The sequence below is a fragment of the Mytilus californianus genome, unplaced genomic scaffold (genome assembly GCF_021869535.1).
Source record: "Mytilus californianus isolate M0D057914Y unplaced genomic scaffold, xbMytCali1.0.p SCAF_1, whole genome shotgun sequence".
In the NCBI taxonomy this organism is placed as follows: domain Eukaryota; kingdom Metazoa; phylum Mollusca; class Bivalvia; order Mytilida; family Mytilidae; genus Mytilus; species Mytilus californianus.
In genome coordinates, this window is record NW_026262581.1 from 60822067 (window position 1) to 60842678 (window position 20612).

Below are 20612 nucleotides of genomic sequence, written 5' to 3' on the forward strand. Positions count from 1 at the left end.
CCCATAATTTAACGGGGATGAATACGAGCGTTCTATCGTCAGTTCTAGTAGCAAAACTCATAATAGTATTCAGCGTAAAATATTCAGAGCTCAGTGACCATGGTGACCGGTAACGTGAGAACAACTTGATGTCTTATGGATTTTGATTTCTCATAAGATTTATAATAGTTTGTTAAATGATATGTAGAACCAGCATGAATATAATTCTTAACTTGACTGAAGCCCAAAACATATTTGATCATATTTTTACTCCCTGCAAAGTGATGATCAGTGATCCGTCTGAAAAGTTTGGTTTGGGTTCAGGTCACGTCCTACTTAATTTCTGCCTTTTTATAAATACTAAAATTTTGACAGGTCCCATCTTAATTTTGCCTTTAAGTTATTTTAAGTATTTTATATTTTGCTCTCCTCACACTTGTATATTACTGTGAAGTTTATTATTAAGATTGAACAACTTTTTGACCCATGCCGTTGTGAAAAAATCAAAGGCTAACCCTATCACCATGTCCGTCAGCCCGGTCTACCAACATTGCATATATTTATTTATTGTTTAATTTGTTCTCGTAATGAACGTTAGGTCTGTATTTTGCACGTTAAGCAATCAAAACTTCCTGGTCCGGATTTAGTCGTGTCCGTATCCATAGCTTGATTTGGTGAAGTACTCACAATAAGGTGTTTCCGGTTTGTAGATCAACATTTTCCAAGTATTTATTGTCATCGCTTCTTTCTTCATATTAAGCACAATTTCCAGTCAAAAGTTTATAAAAGGGTAATATTTTAAAGTTCTTATCATTTGAAGCATATTGTTTATTTCAGTGTGCCGTGAATCCACGCATTACAAAGGAGAAATGGACCCATTTTACCCTTCTGCATAATTTGGCCATTGTTCTGATAAGTGATATGTCCGATATCAACAGATATAAGTTCGAACCTTTAAGCTAAAATGGCTGTGTTTACACATCAAAATTTACTCCGAATGCAGACAAACTGTTGTATCCAGAAATTTTTAAGGCATGGCATGCCCTTGATTACTTAGAATTAAGGTTCATGTGGACCCTTTGGCTAAAATGGCTGCATTTTCACCTCAAAATTTACTCTGAGTACAGACAAACCTGCGCATCTGGAAAAGTTTTAAGGCATAGCATGCCCTAGATAAATAAACTTCTAATGCATTGTATGTTTTAGAAAATTTAAAACTTAACTGGATTTAGCAGTGCACTTTTTTTCGTCCCTGCAGAAGATGATAAAATTAACAAACAGTTGAGTTTCACTTGATATGGTCCACTCAGGTACACAGTTTAAATCACCAATTATTGTCAGGTATCTATTGTCCATCTATTGTCCATGTCAATCAAAACAGTTCACTTCAATTATTACCTGTGGGGAAGTTCTCAAACCTCTTTCCCAACTTAGTTTATTTTGGTACCTTCTGGAGGAATGAAAAAAGTGCACTGCAAAATCCGGTTAAGTTTTTAATTTTCTAAAACATAAAATATCTTTGAATTTTATTTATCTAGGGCATGCTATGCCTTAAAACTTTTCCAGATGCACAAGTTTGTCTGTACTCAGAGTAAATTTTGAGGTATAAACGCAGCCATTTTAGCCAAAGGGTCCACATGAACCTTAATCCCTTGAGTCAGGAGGGAATTTCTAATTGGTACTGGCTATGGTTACCCGCAAAAAGTAACAATAAGAAATAATTATTCTTACTTCTGAGACTAATTGCTGAATTGTATTTCCGGACAGAGACCCGATTTCATACGGAAATTGCAGGTACATGTAACAATAAACCTGCAGTTATTGTTACCCGCAAAATTTTACATTTGCAAATTATTTCTTTTTTTGTGTTTAGCATCAGGATACTTTGTACTGTCTTCGTGTTTGAACAAATTTATGAACGCATGTTTATTTCAATTTAGAATAAATTATCTCATTACGGTAATTCTGATCTCTTTTTTTTGTTGTTGCTTTGGACGGTATTTTACAAGAACTTCTTCTATACTAATGCAAAAAAATTGCAACTTTGAATCGTTGAAGTTTATCATTTTTAAATTTTGAAAAGATATAAACTTCTCATTGACCACCAATTGGACATCTTGCTCATTCGAATCAATACTCAGTGAGTTCTTCTTCTTCAGTTACATGTACCATGGTTACAGAAAACTATCAACATACTGATGTATGCTTGGTAACTGTTTCCAAATTTAAAGTTGTTTTAATAGACCCCCTATGTCATGTATGTAAAAAGTAATGGTAGCCAGTGCCTTTCTGATTTGGCCGCCTAAGAGGGGACCAAATCAGAAAATTGGACCTGACTCAGAATCTTAAAAGGGATTTAGTCCAAATAATTATGATGTCTTGGAAGGCTACAATGTATTTCAAGTTTTTGGTTTGATGCCTTCCTGGGCCAAGTCATGCTGGATTTTGCTGTGGACCTTTTTTCGTTCCTAAATAAATAGGATGATAAAGGATCTTCATTAATATGACCCAATTTTCTTGAGGTCTGATTTTTCACTTCAGGGGTTGACAAGTAAAGATCTTTATAAGTAAAAATACAAAAAAATAAATGTAGGTTACCCAGGGTCGTCATTACCGGAGATAGGTAAGTCCTATGTTCAGTGAATATATGCATCAAAAACAAACTTAACAATTATTAATTGACTTAAAAAGATTCATATACTTTATACATTATAAACTATATCTTATTACTATTAGCTTATATAAACCAATTTTAAGCCTTCAGACTCTATACCAGACTTGAGCAATTCTGATCAGTATGACCCAACCAGGATGTATAAAATAAGTCAATAATGATCCTACAATATATATTGAAGTCCCATAAATAGTGGTTGATCTGTGCTTTATTTGACACATGTTCAAATTGCAGTTAAACTGTTTTCATTTTTTTTGTGTTTTACTGTTTGTACATTTGTATTTTAGGGTTATTTGTTTAATCTAAAAAAAGACTTCAAATATGGGAAAAGAAAAGGGAGGATTCCTGTCACCAAAGGCAATTGCTAACCGAATAAAATCAAAAGGTTTACAGAAATTAAGATGGTACTGCCAGATGTGTCAGAAACAGTGTAGAGATGAGGTAAAATTTAAAGAAAGGGGAAAGTTCTAGGGAACATGTAAATTAAATTAAATACCTTTAAAGAAAGATGTTAATTAAAAAGTCTTTCAAAAAGTTTGTTTTAATGCAAAAATCAAGTATATGTTTGGATAAGAGGAGATGTGGTGTATAAGTCAATGAGACAGCAACCCATGGACAAAATAACCAAAAGACATCATTTCATCATGTTCATCTCAAACTTCTATTTTCTTTAAATTTCAATTTAATAGTTTAAAAAAAAATTATCTATACAAATGAAACTCTTGTTTTTCATGAAATTTACAATGCAGAGTGTACACTTTACTGTTTCTTCTACTGTGAGTAACAGTTAAATCTTAAAAACAATATTTATTGTTTCTTTGACAATATCTAGCAGATAGTATTGCAGATGTACATGTACAATAATACACATATTCTGACAACAAGTTGAGCAATAAATCAATTAGTTAAAAGAAGTCAACAGATTTTGGAGACAATATTTAAGGAGTTAAGTGCATGAAGTACGAAGTCAACAATTGCACACAAATTATCATACATGTATGTTTAATTTCACATTAGAATTTAAAATACTACTGTCATTGACTGTCAAAAGGAAAATGATTTAGAGGCAATTGGAAGGAAATTTATAACATTCTAATGAAGCTTACAATTCAAAACAGCACAATATTATTATTTTTGCTACAACTTTCATTTTACAATCATGACAATAAAATGGCTTTGCTTATATTTTTTATATTATATATATTAATGTTGACCAAAAAATAATTAACTGTAGACTTTATTAATAAACTGCAGAATTTATTCTGTAGAATCAGAAAATATTTTCTTGAATCAATCTCCTAAAGTCCTTCAATATTTCTTAGGAGATAAGTAGTTTTTACACAGAATGGTCATTAAAACTCTAACTTATGAATTGATTGACCGTAACTATAATAAATGTCTTAGATACTGTTGGATTTATATTGAATTATTAATATTACAGAATGGGTTCAAGTGTCACACAATGTCTGAATCACACCAGCGTCAGTTGCTGTTATTTGCTGAAAGTCCAGATAAATATATAGATTCATTTTCAGAGTAAGTTATGACATCAGTGTATGTTTTATAATAAAAATAATTAAATCATACTGGTAATTGTACTAAGATACAAAATAACAGGACCAAATTTAGTCAAAAGAAGTATGAAATCTGGATATTTTTTTGTCTCCATGCAAGACACAGGAATGCTTAGCTAGGGGTGGCGTGAGCTCTTTTAAAGCTTCATATTTCTGAAGGGAGAAGAGCTGGGTTATCCATATGAGGTATACAGTGCCTTATGATTTGAGATTTTGGCTTCTTCTATAACTATCAACTATATTGGGTGTATAAAATGTTTGTAAGGTGTACATGTTATGGTGACATGTCCATCTGACATTGTTATAACCCTTGTAGCAATTGAGTGAGGTATCAAGTTTGGCATGTTACCATATCTCTATTCAGCATATTTTGTGTGTCATGAGTTTGATTTCTGCAATTTTGTGTTTTTATTTTGACATTGGAATAGGATTATTGATAGATTGATTGATTGGTGTTTAATGCCACTTTCAGTACTATTGTGCTATTTTGTGGCAGTCAGTTTTTATTGGTGGAGGAATCTGGAGTGCCCTGAGACAACCACCTGCCTATGGTAGAAAAACTGACAATCCTAGTCAATTAAGATTGGAATTGAGCACACATGCCACGTGCCAGATTTGAACTCACAACCTCAGTGTTGACAGGCTAGTGATACAGTAGTTTGACTACTTAGACCACTTGCTCACCAAGTGAATAAGATAAGAAAAAAAATTGGGATTTTATTGTATCGCTACAAAAGTAAAAATGTGAATTCAATTTGCAGTCTGCTCTGAAACCAATGAATGTGTTTATAGCACACCATTCATTGTTTATATGCCCCGAAGTAGGCAGCGTGGCATTAAATGTTACCCTTGACTGTCCGTCAACTGTCCATCCTTCCGTCTGTCTGTCTCCCATTTTCATTTCCGCACTCTAATTTAAGTTTGCCTCACGCAAATTTGATGAAACTCATACACAATGCTAATAACCCAAACTCACAGACAGAGTTCAAATTTGGGCAGTGAGTCACTTACCGTTGTAGAGTTATGCCCCTTTATAACTTGGAAAATTATAAATTTCTTTGTTTCCGCACACTTACTTAAGTTTGCCTCATCCAAATTTTTTGAAACTCATACACAATGCTAAAAACCACAGCACACAGATAGAGATGAAATTTGGGCAGTGAGTCATTTAACGTTCTAGAGTTATGCCCCTTTTTAACATGGAAAATTGCAAAGCGTGAGCGGGGCATTCTAGTCCTCAGACATATTCTTTATTTATTTTAGTATTACTAATAATGATGGATTTTAAATATGAGATGAGATTTAGTTAGGAGTCAGATGTGGGGGAATTTCCTGTTGTTAGGAGTTATATCAGTTATCCCAAGGCTTTAGATGAGGATTGACTTTACCAACCAAGTTTGTTCCTTAATTTGACCATAAAGTTCAAAAGCATAGTAAAGATACTACCTCATGGATCAAAATATCATAGGGCTCACTGAGCTCCATATGAAAATGAGATATGGTATGATTGCCAATGAGACAACTATCCACGAGAGTTCAAATGTTAAAGATATAAGCAATTATAGGTCACCATATGGCCTTCGACAATGAGAAAAGTCCATCATCGAGCATCATTCATTTGGAGAATTCTATTTTAGTTTAAGGTCAGAATTCATAAGTCAAGTTCACAACACAGCTATTCCATATATATATGTCACCATTCCAACCTTTGAACATCCAGTACTTCATTAAATATTTGGAAGATTTTAGCCCAGTATTACATGTACTTTAAAGTATCAATATGTAGCAAATGGATGGACATGAGAATTATTGTTTTCAAATTCCACAGACACTTTCCAGTTAAAACTTCTATACATGTATGAATGCAGAATTTTTCATTGCACGTAAGAAAAGAAAAGAGAATATTTATTTTCTATTATAGAGACTTTCTAAATGACTATGTGGAGTTATTGAAGAGACGATTTGGTAAAAAGAGAGTAAATTGTAATATTGTATATCAAGAGTATATAGCATTCAAAGAACATACACATATGAACAGTACACAGTGGGAAACACTAACAGAATTTGTCAAATGGCTTGGACGAGAAGGTAAAGTTTACACATAACATGCACACAAGTACATGTACATACAAGTCACATAGAAGAATAAGCATGCACACACTTTTTAAAATGTACTTTGAATGAGAATGTAACTTTGATATATTGGAAATGAACAGCTAACACAAAATTTAACAGATATTGTCAAATGGTTGGGATGAGAAATTAGAAGTTTGCATGTTTATTTTTCTCATATATTGAAGTATACCACATATCTTCTTTCATTCATGTGTTTACACAGATCTTTCATTCATGTGTTTACACAGATCTTTCATTCATGTATTTACACAGATCTTTCATTCATGAGTTTACACAGATCTTTCATTCATGTGTTTACACAGATCTTTCATTCATGTGTTTACACAGATCTTTCATTCATGTGTTTACACAGATCTTTCAAGCACACTATAATAACAACAATACATAAAAGAAACAAATTAAAACTGTTATTACCAATATTATGTAAGTATTCAAACCAGTACTAGACTTACTGTTTCGCAAAGTTTTTTGCTATCACAAGAATAGACACTTGCTTAATATTGTTGGTCTGTGTTTTTGGGTTTTCAAGTCACTAGGTTACTGTCTCAGGGACTTATTACCCACAACTCCTTTTAATCATATTACACAAAGTAGGATTTATGTAAAACTCATCAACGATACTAGGCTTATAATTAAGTATGCCAGACATACATTTCCGCAACAAAAATGTCATCAGTGGTACTCTAACCAAAACAGTGGAAATGCAAAATCAATCAAATGAATACTTCGTTGAGTGTAGGTTAGCATCCAGACAAAAGAAGCTCTTTGTTTCCTAATTTTTTTTGTCTTGCTGCTTTTGATAAAAAAAAATTATTATGTCTCAGTTCTATTTTCAGTCACTATACATAATTTGATCATATAAACTTTTGAATGGATACATCCTGGAGTATAGATCATTATGACATACATTTTCGCTCTTCATGGACCTCCTTTCAGTTTGATGTTCAAGGTCGTATCTCTGTCAGTTAACAATATTGGATTATGTAAACTAGCATCCAGCCAAAAAGAAGCTCTTTGTAAACTACTTTTTTTTACCTCATTGTCTTTTTAACATTGCATATTGAATCAATTTAAAATGTATAATTTTTTAATTGTTCTAAGGTAGAAAAATAAAAGAAAGTGATATTCTGATATGTATTTGCATTCAATTTGTTTTAGATTTGATCTTTTTACCAAAAAAAACATAAAATTAAGGAGTATATTGTGAAAGATGACAAAAAAGGGGAAGTAACTCAAATTTAGTGTCAAACAACTTTGAAATAGACAAATTATTTATGACCTTAAGCTAAGGTAATTGGTGTTAATTAACAGTGTGTTTGACACCAAAGCTGTCAAATGAAGCCATGCACTTAATGGGTCAGTTAATTTAACAGTTAACACAGCTATTTGAACTTCCTGTCCAGGAAGAATTACAAATTTGCCGGTAATTCAAAGGAAAATCACTTATTAGATCAGTCTAAAGGCTCAAGAATCCAGGTGAAAACAGGTCATTTTCTGAATTCACTGGTTATTTAAAGACTTGTCGGGTATTTTAAAAATCCCGGGTATGGGGTGAAATTCTCGGGTGTGACCCACAGGATACAGGTCAGTTGACAGGTATGTAATATAATGATAAACATGACTAATTTTGACTGTGCAGTAAGATGACAGTTTTTGTTCCATGTGGAAGACCTAGCTGTGACTTTGAGATGAAACCTTTTATTTTCGTTTTTTATGTACATGTAGTGATTTTGTGTCATTAATTGATAACCATATCCTTTCTTTTCCATTAATTATTGTAATTTGTAGATTACATGTACCTGTTTGTCTTATTGAATAAGGTTGTCATTGTCAATTAGATTTTGAATGATAGTTTTAGAATAACATATTTTATGACAGGACATTGTGTGGTTGATGAAACAGAGAAAGGTTGGTTTGTACAGTATATTGATAGAGATCCAGAGGCAATAAAGAAACAAGAACAGATTAAAGCCAAAGAAAAGATGGAGCTTGATGATGAGGAGAGAGCTGCCAAGTTTATACGTGATCAGATAGAAAGGGCATCAGCACAGGGTCAGGAAGTTAAACAAACAGAATTTACAGACCTGAAGAGGGAGAATGAAGACGAAAAAGGTGACACAATTTTTGTACAGTGAATTAAGTAAAAGAAATAGCAGTGCTATATTATAGTAAAAAAGTTTTGGTCATACATGAACATTCTTAATGGCCTTTTATTTGTCATCAAATTAGTCTATTGTTTAAGTGATCTCCAATTACAGGACACTTAAAATGGGTTTTTTAAAACTTGTCTTGAGCATGAACTCATTTTGATGCACACAACACATAAATTGGGGAAAGATAAAAAGGAAAACCTTTGAACAAATGAAAGAACAAGCATGATTGTTAATGATTATTTTCTTAGGAAAATTGATGAGTGCTTGAAAAATTTTAAATTCAGCTGATGTGAGTGTAATTTTTTATATGACTTAATAATAGAAAATGGTTGATATAGCTAACTCATGTGTTATCTGACCTTTTCTGAACTAATTATCACAGTAAGATTTAGGACATGTACACCATCAAAAAGAACAACAAAGGCAATATGGTGAACTATATGTTTACTGTTTTTGTGTTAGTTTGCTGTCTCATTGATATACAGCTTTATCCCAAGGTGTCGTAAGCACACCATAATCGATTTATTCACCTTTCTTGCTGTGAAGCAATGACATGATAATGCAATAGTGCTGAAAATTGCTGTGATTACAATGATCCTTTTATTCATACAAAATATTACTGCAAATGAATTCAAACTCTTTTATGTCATTTATTTGTACAGTGACCATTAGTCTGGGAGGACTAAGTAAAAAGAAAGAAACAGACACAGTTGCCAGGTAGTCAACAATTTGTTTATGTTTAGTTGATTATTCAGTTTACCTGTTAAAGGTATCATTATATTTTTTGAACAATTATATATCAGCTTTTGCATCCCTGATGGTTTTGGTTCAAAGCTGAATTTATAATGAGATGAAAATATTTATCACTATTTTCTTAAATTTTCCTTTGATCTTTTTGTATTATAATTTTCCACCAACTCGCGCTACTCAAGTGATATGGCAAAGAGTTTTTCTTAGTCATGTGGAAAGATGATATCTGAGGTCATAACTCTATGTCATTGACATTGCCTAGGGAAATAGCGGTAAACTGATTATCAGCTGTCTTTCCAGTATATTTCTTGGCTACATCACATCTCAGAGCTTTCACCCTTTGACGAGATTGTAGCTGGGAAACTCCTCTTATTGGAAGAACAATCAATAAACTATAATTCTGTGATACTATAATACACAATTAAATAATGATTTTGTAAGAATTTTCACCAGTTTATATCTGACTTATTTGTTGAAGATAAATTATGGTTCATCAAAGTAAAGTTTAAAGAAAAAGAGTTGTACAAAATGATTGTTCTTTATGGTAAAGTTGGTGGTCTAGAAAAAATGAAGTTGATGCTATATAAGTGTTTTGTAAGTCACAGAAAAACCTCTGTTTTTATAGTCACATTAATAAGATTGGATTGAACAATGAAAAGATGTAGATTTTTAAGGGAACAATACTCTTTTCAAATCGAACACTTGTCTAATTTTTAGTTCAAGTAAAGACAATCCACTAAAGAAGCCACCAGTTTCCTCAATAGAAAATCCTTTCAAAAAGCCATCTGGTTCTGGAGTAACAAGTAAGAAGACAGAGAAAGCTGGACAGAAAAGAAAATCAGCATTAGATGAAATAATGGAAGTAAGCATTACCCTGAAATTAAACTTTCAGAACATGTGGTCAAAAATCATTAGCTGTCCTTCTGGCATTTAAACACTTCTAATACTGCTGAATCAGACTTTAATAGAATTCTATTTGGATAGAAAATGGACCATCAATATCTGTGATTGATTGAGTTGATTTTTCTATTGGTTGCTGTTGAAAGCACTACACCAGTTTTTTTTTTAAATTGCCATTAAACTAATGTGTGATGCCAACAGTGTTACAACTAATGGTCTTAACCTCTAGCAATAGGCCAGATATTTTCATTTGCAGTGTCAAATTATAATAAGCAGTATCTCAATTGGCTTGTAATTTATATGAGCTGGTAATAATATGTACAATTTGGTTCCTCTGTATTCATTTTCTAATTATATGACATTTAGCTACATTACAATTTCCATGTATACATGTTGTAATTTAGTGACTGTGGTTATTTGAGATAAAACAGACTTGGAATAAGAATAAAGTGTTTATGTAGGGTGACATGTCTTAATGTGGTCAATTACCTTATGAATAAGCACCTTTCAAATCTTGCTCAACCTGTTTGTCTAGTACAAAGCTTGGGTCATATACATGTTCTCATCCTGATATGCATGTAATATTTGCCAATGGACAATTTAGACACCAATCCATCATAATCATCATCATTATAAAACTGTCTTTATAAATTTAAACTGTTACCATATTCTATTTTACATTTGTCAAATGTAAGTTAATATTTAAATGATCAAGTCTCATTGGATGTGACAATGTACCAAAGGAGCAGCATTTTTATCACTGATCTATAGAAACCAATTTAGCAATAGTACAACAATATGTAAATGTTTATGCATATATATTAAAGTTTGAAGAAAAGAAGAAAGAAAAATTAAACAGGAAAGACTACTGGTTACATGAAGGAATAATGGTAAAAATTGTTACTAAAAAACTTGGAGAGAAGTATTACAAGAAGAAAGCTGTAGTCAAGGTAATTGTTTATATTTAGTTGTCTTTTTCATTTTAGGATCACCTTGCAAACATGTCCAGCTTTAGGTTTTAAAATCAATTTATAACTATTTTTACCTTCTACAAAATCCTCTTTGAAACTGCTTTATCAATTTTCTTGTTCTGTCAGCATTGTAAGAAGTAATTTAAGTGGTCATAACATTGAACAGTTCAGAAAGTTTAAAAAATACAAACAAATAGTCCATGTTTCAGAAGTGTTTTATACATTTGACATTTGATTTTTTTGGGGAAATATACAACAAGAGTTTATAAAAAGCATTTTCTAACAATTTTCAGGAAGTAGTTGATTTATATAGAGCAGTTATTAAGTTAATTGACAGTGGAGATAAAATGAAAGTTGACCAATCACATCTAGAGACCGTCATACCTGCGCAAGGTTTGTATTATAGTAAAATATTCATATGTTAGAATAAAAGAAATAATACTGTAAACTTCATTTAAACAGTCACCAAAAAGAATGCAAGTAAACCAAAATAGACTTCATATATATTTTCTCCTTCAAAATAGAGCTGTTAATGTTATCTTAATGTTATGATTTCTCCATCCGAAAATTTTCTTGATGGAGAAATAATTTAGCGTTGATAATCCTGTTCATGTAATTTTTTTTATGCAATATACTGGTTTAATATCGGTAGAGGATAGCAGGGCCTAATCTAGGATTTTGAAGAGGGAGAAGTGACTTCTCCTTCCATGAGAGAGAAGGGAGAAGTGGTCAACTTCTTGGAGAAGTGAGATTCCATTACCGTTTCGGTTGCATCGTGTTTTCAAGCTTATCACTAAGGAAATTGTTTTATATTCAATAAAAGATGTACTTGCAGTTTTTTCATATGGTATTGTACACAATGTTTATATAGAAAGTTCTTAATAAAAAGGTTTAGACAATACATAGTTGTTATTTATTTATTGATACCATAATGTGTTCTAAATAAAATTTGTTGATTGGGACATGAGGGAGTAGCCTAGTAATATTATCAAGATTATGATGCATTGAATTCATGTGCATCTGCCTCAATTTATTTTTAAGCATCTGCCTCAATTTATTTTTAAAACTCCAGAAAAATATGATGAATTTCACATGACTGGGAATTTAATTTATAACACCACTTGTCATTGTTTTGTAAAACATTATTGAATTTCCAGGACATTTATGTTAGTTGTAGTAAATTGAGATTATCGTTAAAGATTGTAAGTCTATAAATGAATATATCTTTCAATCTCAAGTTAATTGTCCGATAAAGAGCTAATTTCTATCATTTTTTAAAAATATCATCCATATCAACGAAGTGGTCATGAGAAAAAATCCACTGCTGATCACAATCTGGTCGAGTGTCGTACGTTTGCAATCACATTATCTATCAGCTGTCTTTCTACCTTTTATATTTCAATTTTTATTCAATGAATATAATAAATCTACCGTTAATTCCCACCCTTTACCTACCGAATAGCAAAATTGATCGACTCGTGTAGGTAATAAAAATAAAACAAATCAGCTGAGTGATTACGCAACATCCTCAGATGAAAATCATCGTAAAAAGATAACTTAAACAGACGGTCAGTTTTCCGTTTCAACAGTTTTGAAAGTTATATCCGAGGATGTTCAAAGTCGCCGTTGTATTTATTTAATTTGATCGTTTACAGTATTAGTCCTGGGTCGTTTCGAAAATCTCGATTTTCCTTGTCAGCCGCCATTTTTTTTAACTGTGAGACTTGTCAATCACAAGTTGTCTCCCTTTTACCGATTTTGATAGCGATTTGACTTCGCTATGAAGTCAGTCGGCCGGCGAGATTTAGCGATTTTCAAAATTCTTTGGCGACTTAAATCGTCATTTCGCCGGCAAGATTATGGCCTGGGATAGCTTGTGAAGTGTCTTGTCTTGACATTTTGCAGATGACTATGACTGACATTTTGCGGATGACTAGAGCATAGATCTAAACGTCACTATAGAATTCAACAGTAGTGTGTTTGCACAAGTAAAATTTGAGCAGATACATGTTTCCAGACTTGAACCCTATAAAATTCCTTCTAATTTAAATGCTATAATAGTGATTGAAAATTTATCAAATATATTGAAACAATCTTTCTGCTGCTACAAAAAAATCTGAAATAAACTGCAGATAGTCTCCCCTAGTATACTTAATAGATAATAATTCACTAATGTCTTTCAGGTAAAAAAGTTCTCATAGTAAATGGAGCATATAGAGGAGAAGGTGCAATTCTTGAAACAATTGATGAGAAGAAATTTTCTTGTTCTGTCAGCATAGCAACAGTAAGTTTTGATTTGAATAACTAAACATTGCAAGGCTATAGTTATGAAAACATCACAATACTACAGTGATTTGGAGTAAACTATATCCAAGATAACAACACACTGCAGTTCACTATGAATTTTTATAGGAGAAAGTGATCTCCTTTGAAGATTTAAAAAGTTAAAACCTGAAAATGTTAGTTGTTGGTGATGTTCATATCCTTTCATTGCTGACTTACTGATTGATGATGCACAACCAAAAAACAGTAGAAGAGATTCTCTGATAAAATTAATATGATAGAAATTGGTTTTAACGTATATGATCAATGTTTTTTGTATTTGTTTTTGATAAATAAAACTTTTGTTAAAGCCATAAGATCGACAAAAAGGTTCTATTTCAAAGGGTTTCAAGTCATACATACCGGTATTCTTATTAATTCTATTCGTGTCAGTATTTGTAAAATAAGAATTTAACCAGAGAAAAATCTGAGCTAGTATGGTTCACATGTTTGTACATTTCAAATAGCTTTTCAAATGTCATTCATATTGGTAAGGCATTTGTATTGTATTTTAATGGTCGTTCTACAATAGTCTAAAAGAGAGGTGACCAGTGGTGAAAGATACCAAAAGGACATTCAAACTTATAAGTCGAATATAAACTGACAACGTCATGGCAATAAAAGAAAAAGACTAAAAGACAAACAACAGTATACAAAACACAACATAGAAAACTAAAGACTGAGCAACACAAACCCCACATAAGTATGACATATATGACTAAATGCTCTCTTCATATAGTTGGATTTACAATTTGAATACTGCTGGTGCCTTATGTGTCTTTTGATTATGTTTGCTGTGCAGAATATTTTGATTTCAAATTCATATTGAAGATATAGAAGAAGAAAAGGGGAACCACTGACCATATTATATAAAATCAGAATACAATGTAAGGGAAGCATATCAGTTCAACCTTAAATATAAGCTATATTAATTGACACCAAAGTTTGTAAATTCCCACAATGGAACAAATTATATTTCTTGTGATTGATTGATAAGTATTCAACGGAATTTGTTATTTAAATTTAAAAAAAATTCAATTAACCATGTGATGGAAAGGTAAACATTATTATTACAATGCTTCTTAAAAATAACAATTGATGTAGATATTAATTTCGGGGTTAGGAAAAAAAGCTCATTTTATATTTCAAAATACTCAAAGAAATTACTCTGGGACAGAAATTGTATTTTATTTTGCTTCCTATAAACTTCTAGGAATATCATTGGTTAAAACGAACATTGTTGAATCAGTGTATATTTAATACACAGTTAGTGCGCATGTACTATTTTAAATACACGGTTAGTAGGAGTTAGAAGTAGAGTTACATTCCTTTAAAAGAAAAACCTGTGTTGTTCTCAAATAAACATACATAATTATGAATTTTTAAGTTTTTAGACAAAAATTTTGTTAGAGACCCTGAATAATTGAAAGTTTTGTTTAACGTTTAGTTAAAATTGTGATATCAATATAAAAATAAGGAGATGTGGTATGATTACCAATGACACGACTATCCACCAAAGTTCAAATGAATTGGATGTAAGCAATTATAGGCAGCTGCACGGCTTTTAACAATGAGAAAAACCCATACTGTATAGTCGGCTATAAAAGGCCCAGACATGAAAATTATGAAAAATTCAACTGAGAAAATTAGAGGCCTAATTTATAACAAAACAATTTACGAAAAACATATATGACAGACATGAACAAACTACAACCACTGAACTACAGGCTCCTGACTTGGGACAGGCACATTAGAATGTGGCAGAGTTAAACATGTTTGAAGGTGCCAATCCTCCTCCTAACCTGGGACAGTGTAACAGTGCAACAAAAGAACAAACTACAAAAATCAGGTGAAAAGGGCTTAATTCATCAGATTGATACAAAGCAGAAAAATATCTTCTGTAAAAGTACTTTTATTTGTGGCCCACGAATAAAAATACTTTCACAGTAGATTCATTGATAGGCTTTGTCCACTAATTAAAGTGTCCAACGAAATATAACAGCTGTTGTCAAAATCAAGACATGGAAAGATCCCCATGTAGGTTTGACTTCATGGATATATATATATATATTAGGGATGTCAACTCGGTGAAGATAAACTAATTGAGTACTCGTAGGATTTACCGAGCAATACTCGAGTACTCGCTCGGTCAAGCATTTTATATCTACAAAATGGAAACACAAAATTATATCCATTTTATGTATTGTGGGTCGTTGCATTATAAACGTTAAACCCTCAACATTATTACTTAGGACTAAATAATAGTCCAAGGAGTTTTATATCATAATTAATAGTTCATTTACTACATGAACTGATTATGTAAGCTGACAATAGTCTAATCAAGTAATTAATTAATATCTATAGAAAAATGATTACTCAAACAACAGTAACCGTAAAAAACATATTTAATGATCACCAAAGGGGTGATGATTAGAACTTAATCCTTTTCTGAGGGTCAACACAGAGTGCAACGAATTTGTTCTTATTGAAAAATATCATCTTGTATACTTTTTCTGGGACAAGGCTATTTCTCATCTTTGTTAGGTAACTAACAGTCCTGCTGAAGAAAATATATACTCTTACGGTAGAGAAGTGGAGGAATAATTAAGATCAGCCAAAGGTGTAAGCCTTGGAAACATGCTCTTGTTCATATATCTTACCTCTGTGTGGAGGAATTTTAAATGACATTTAAACACAAACATTCGAATCGAATTTTAAGTTTAATTAATTTTGATTAATATTTAATTTCCCGGGAGTTGCTCTCAAAAAAATTTGTTGTTGTTGTTTTAGCTTAAGAAAGCAAGAAAGCAACAACATTCTTACAGGAAACCGATTAGTCGAGTATCATTTTAGTAATCGATACTCGGTACTACTGAGCGATACTCCAGTACTTTAGTACTCGTTGACATCCCTAATATATATATATATATTAGGGATTTCAACTCGATGAACAAATACTAATCGAGTATTCGTTGGTAGTATCTAGCGATACTCAAGTACTCGCTCGGGAATATATATTCAACAAGGAAACACAAAAATACGTACTTTATATTCTATGGTTTGTCGTTCAACGGACGAAAAACCATCTACACAAGTATCTGGGACAAGGAATTACACACCATAATTAATAGCTCATTACCTACAAGTACTAATTAAGTAAAAGCAATGATCTAATCAACATAATTTAATGAACACCTATTTAAAAATTATAACAAGGAAAAACCATATCAAACAATAGTATTTGGTAATCGTTAAGAAAACACATTTAATGTTTACAAAGGCGTAATGATTAACTATTCACTGAGGGTCATCAGAGGATGCATTGAATTTATTTTATTTGGAAACACGTTCTTGTCAACAATTATTGGGGACAGTCGGTTTTGCAACTTTGTAAATTACAGTCTTGCAGACGAAAATATTTGCTCTGACGGTACTGATGTGACGGAATGGCTAAGACATGTTTAGTTTAGAGTGTTAGCCTAGGTTTAGCCCACATATTTTCAGAGGCATTTTAAATGACAATTTAGCACAAGCATTCGAAACTAAATGTATTTAATTTACTAGTATGATTAATCAGTGATGCCTATTTAATTTTCCGTAAGAGGATCTCAAGAAGATCAATTTTATATAAAGAAAACAGCAATATTCTAACAGGAAACCAATTATCTACTGAGCAATACTCGAATACTGGAGTACTCGTTGACATCCCTAATATATATGCATATAATCTAGAGAATACATGTATATCGAATATCAGCAATCGCACTATAAACTATATATACAAGTTCAGACAGGATTTTACCCATTAAATCTTTAAAAATCCTAAACTGTACGACTTTTAACCTTTTAATTCTCATGAAAAATTGTTATATCAATGAAAGTCAGACTTCCCGTGATGATATGCGATGATGAAGTGTTCATTTTATCTCCTCATAATTCTCAGTTGAAAAAAAAAAAATCATTTTTGGCTTACTTTTTTATTTCTTAAGAATTGATTCTGCAATTCAAAGTACATTTGTAGCATTTTTTGTGTAACCATTTTCTTTAAGTGACATGTTTCTGGCCCAATTAACACCTTTAATGATCATTAATCTTTTGATCATTCGAACTCTGGTTAATTAGTGTCATCACTTCTGATGTCATACATGTATGCAACAATTAAAATGCTTACATTGCAATTTCCTTTAATTGAGACAAACAAGGAATATGGGTTATCCTTTCATGATACAAAGTCAGTACATGCACAGTAAAAACACACAAAAAGCAAAGGAACAGTGCTTTTATTGCTGTTCTTCATCTCAAAGTCACAGTGAGGCCTTCCACAAGAAGCAAAAAAAAAAATCTCACCTCACTGCAAGTTAAAGACGGCCCCTAGCACCGGTTTGAGTGGAATTCTTTTCAAAATGATATGGATAGACTTTGTAAGATGTATCACCACCAAATCCCGTCTGGTCAAAAAAGAACATACTGGAAAGTAGTACATATTTAAAACAAAAAAGTTCCTACGCATAGGTGTAAATATAAAACTTTGTAGAATATATTTAAGTTATTAAGGTATCAAATAAAAGGTGAAGGACTGGTGATCCTAGTAGAACTCATATTGACTGATAATTTTTAATAATACAAAAAGGTATGACTGAATTCTAAAATTGAGGGCATATATTGCCTGTTTCTCAGATATGAAGTACCTGATTTTTTTGTATCTATAGTTGGGGTAACCAGTATGGTCTGATGTATGAAAACGGTATACTGATCCTGCCCCCATAAAATGTTTGCAAGTAAAAACATGGATAATAATGAGGGAAGGAGGTTGTGTGCATTTTGTTAAAATTTTAGTACACAAACTGGCCTAAAATTGAGAGAATGATGTGACACACATAAGAGAAGTCATCTCAAGAATAAATACACCATAACTTTAAAAATACAGAAGAGCATACATATATGTAAGCATAGATGAATCAGCTTATTTCTGAAAGCAATTATTTTATTAAACATTTGATGAATTTTGTCAATAAAGAAAGACGAACAAGTAATTGAAACTTAACACCTTACTTTGCAATGTCCAACAAATCATTATAAAACAATATATGATTATTTTCGAGAATCTTCGTTTCTGATGGCTTCAAATTCACAACTCCTTTTTTTTTAGAAAACAAAATGCCACAAATTTAAGAACTCATAATCTATTGTTCAAACCACAGAAATTGATACCTATGAATAAAAGTACTTTCACAGTAACAGAAACATAGACCAGACGTGGCAGACGTATCCTTAAAAACTAAACAGACACAAAGTACAGATATGAGAGTACTCGCAGTTACTGACAGTTAGTTCAAAGTCAATAATAACAACTAATAAAAAAATCATGTATCTTAGACTAAAATATCAATCAGTACACATCCAACATCCAATGGATTTAGTGAAAGATGTCATTTACAGTCAGAGAAAAACATGGTTTATTACATGTTCAAAAACCAATATCAAATAACCTTTACATGTAGTGAACCATGTTTTTGATTTAGTGTAAAGAAGTCATTAACAGTCAGAAAAACATAGTTCATTACATGTCCTGTTGGTTAAAATTTCTTTCTAGTTTAACAGTTTGATTTGATAAGACAAATTGCAGAACAGTGGCCTCAGTGTGTTCATTGCAATTTTGAATATATATTTCTTTTAACTGAGTATATTCCAAATGACCATGGCACTACATTGCAATTTCTGTATTTTTGATTTAGGACATGTAATGAACCATGGTTTATTTGATATTTAATTGTTCTTGTTGCATTTGTTTTTGTATAAATCTGTGCAACATAAAAATAAGGATATATGGTTTGATTGCCAATGAGACCCACTATCCACCAAAGTTCAAATTAAGTGGATGTAAGCAATTATAGGCAACCATATGGCCTTCAACAATGAGAAAAAGTATGTTCTTAATATTGAGACTTGATCACTGTGACATGTGTATATGTAAGCATAGATGAAGCAGCTTATTTCTGAAAGCAATTATTTTATTCAAAATTTTATGTAATAGTCCACCAGGCACCAAATATTGCTCTAACAACAACTGAAAATAATAATAATTTTTTAAAACTACATCTTAATTCCCTATATTGAGATAGTCAGTAAGAAAAATTTGTTTCACAGTGTTTTTATCTTTGTTAAACCTAATCAATCATAGTTTTTGCAAAAATAAAAACATTGCCATAATTCTGAATTTACAATACATCCACAGTGTATCCCGTCTATTACAATTTTAAGTTAAACTGAAATGCTTATTCCTATATTTCAGGGTCCATTAAAAGGCAGATTAATAGAAGGTATAGAATATGAAGATTTAAGTAAAATATATCAGCCATGACAGGATTACACCTAATTCAAACCAATTAAGATATCTGTGATAACAAAAACTCATTAGCATATGAGTAAATGGATCTTTATCCCTGTAATAAATATTGATCTATAATTAAGCTGTGTAGACAGAAATGTGAGTGTAAAAGAGAAAGTTTCCTTGAAACAACAGATGGTACAGAGATTAAATCCTTGTAGCAATAAACAAGAGATTTTCTTATACTTTCATCATTTATTGAGAACAGTGAACTCAGGTTGTTGATTGCATTTTTGAATATATTTCTTTTAACAGAATATTTTCCAAATGAGCATGGCACTACATGACAATTTTTGTTTTTGTATAAGAAATTTTTGGAAGAAAACTCAGCATTGTAAATATTGATTTTTTAAGTGTGATATATGATAATTAGTAAAATACTGTATATTGATTATGAAATGTTATTATTTATTATGTCAATTCTTACCAACAAGAACTCATACCTAAAAGGGAAGTATTTAGTTCAGAATTGAGTTCCTGTAAGAATAGCAGTGAGTTGTGACACAGTACATGAACACAATGCTTGTTATTTTTATCAGGATAAGAGTGAATCTTTTATGCCTGAAATCACAATTAATGTCTTGTCACATTTTTTTTAAAAAAGGTTTACCTGTATTATAGGGAAGTATGATATATCCAGGATACTTTATGTTAGGAAATATGGAATTTAGTTTTAAGATTAACATAATATTATTTAAACATTATCAGTAATTCATGATAATCAGGTAGTTTTTATAAAAATAACTAATTTTGTTTTTAATTTAT

The 20612-nt window shown here is 31.5% G+C and overlaps 1 protein-coding gene across 1 annotated transcript; it reads left to right on the forward strand.

Moving 5' to 3' along the window:
* The first annotated feature begins 671 nt into the window (after positions 1 to 671).
* Positions 672 to 20607, forward strand: LOC127705097 (DNA/RNA-binding protein KIN17-like). The gene is made up of 11 exons (XM_052209368.1): positions 672 to 769; positions 2941 to 3094; positions 4095 to 4189; positions 6149 to 6315; positions 8242 to 8475; positions 9179 to 9233; positions 9984 to 10128; positions 10994 to 11116; positions 11431 to 11530; positions 13321 to 13421; positions 19752 to 20607. Exons 2-11 carry the CDS (start codon positions 2975 to 2977, stop codon positions 19818 to 19820), a joined length of 1209 nt encoding a protein of 402 aa, XP_052065328.1. The 5' UTR covers positions 672 to 769; positions 2941 to 2974; the 3' UTR covers positions 19821 to 20607.
* The last annotated feature ends 5 nt before the right edge of the window (positions 20608 to 20612 follow it).

Coding starts and splice junctions, on each gene's coding strand:
- LOC127705097 (XM_052209368.1), top strand. CDS start 2,975: ATGGGAAAAGAAAAGGGAGGATTCCTGTCACCAAAGGCAATTGCTAAC. Junction 8,476..9,178: donor GGAGAATGAAGACGAAAAAG/GTGACACAATTT, acceptor TTATTTGTACAG/TGACCATTAGTCTGGGAGGA. Junction 11,531..13,320: donor GACCGTCATACCTGCGCAAG/GTTTGTATTATA, acceptor AATGTCTTTCAG/GTAAAAAAGTTCTCATAGTA.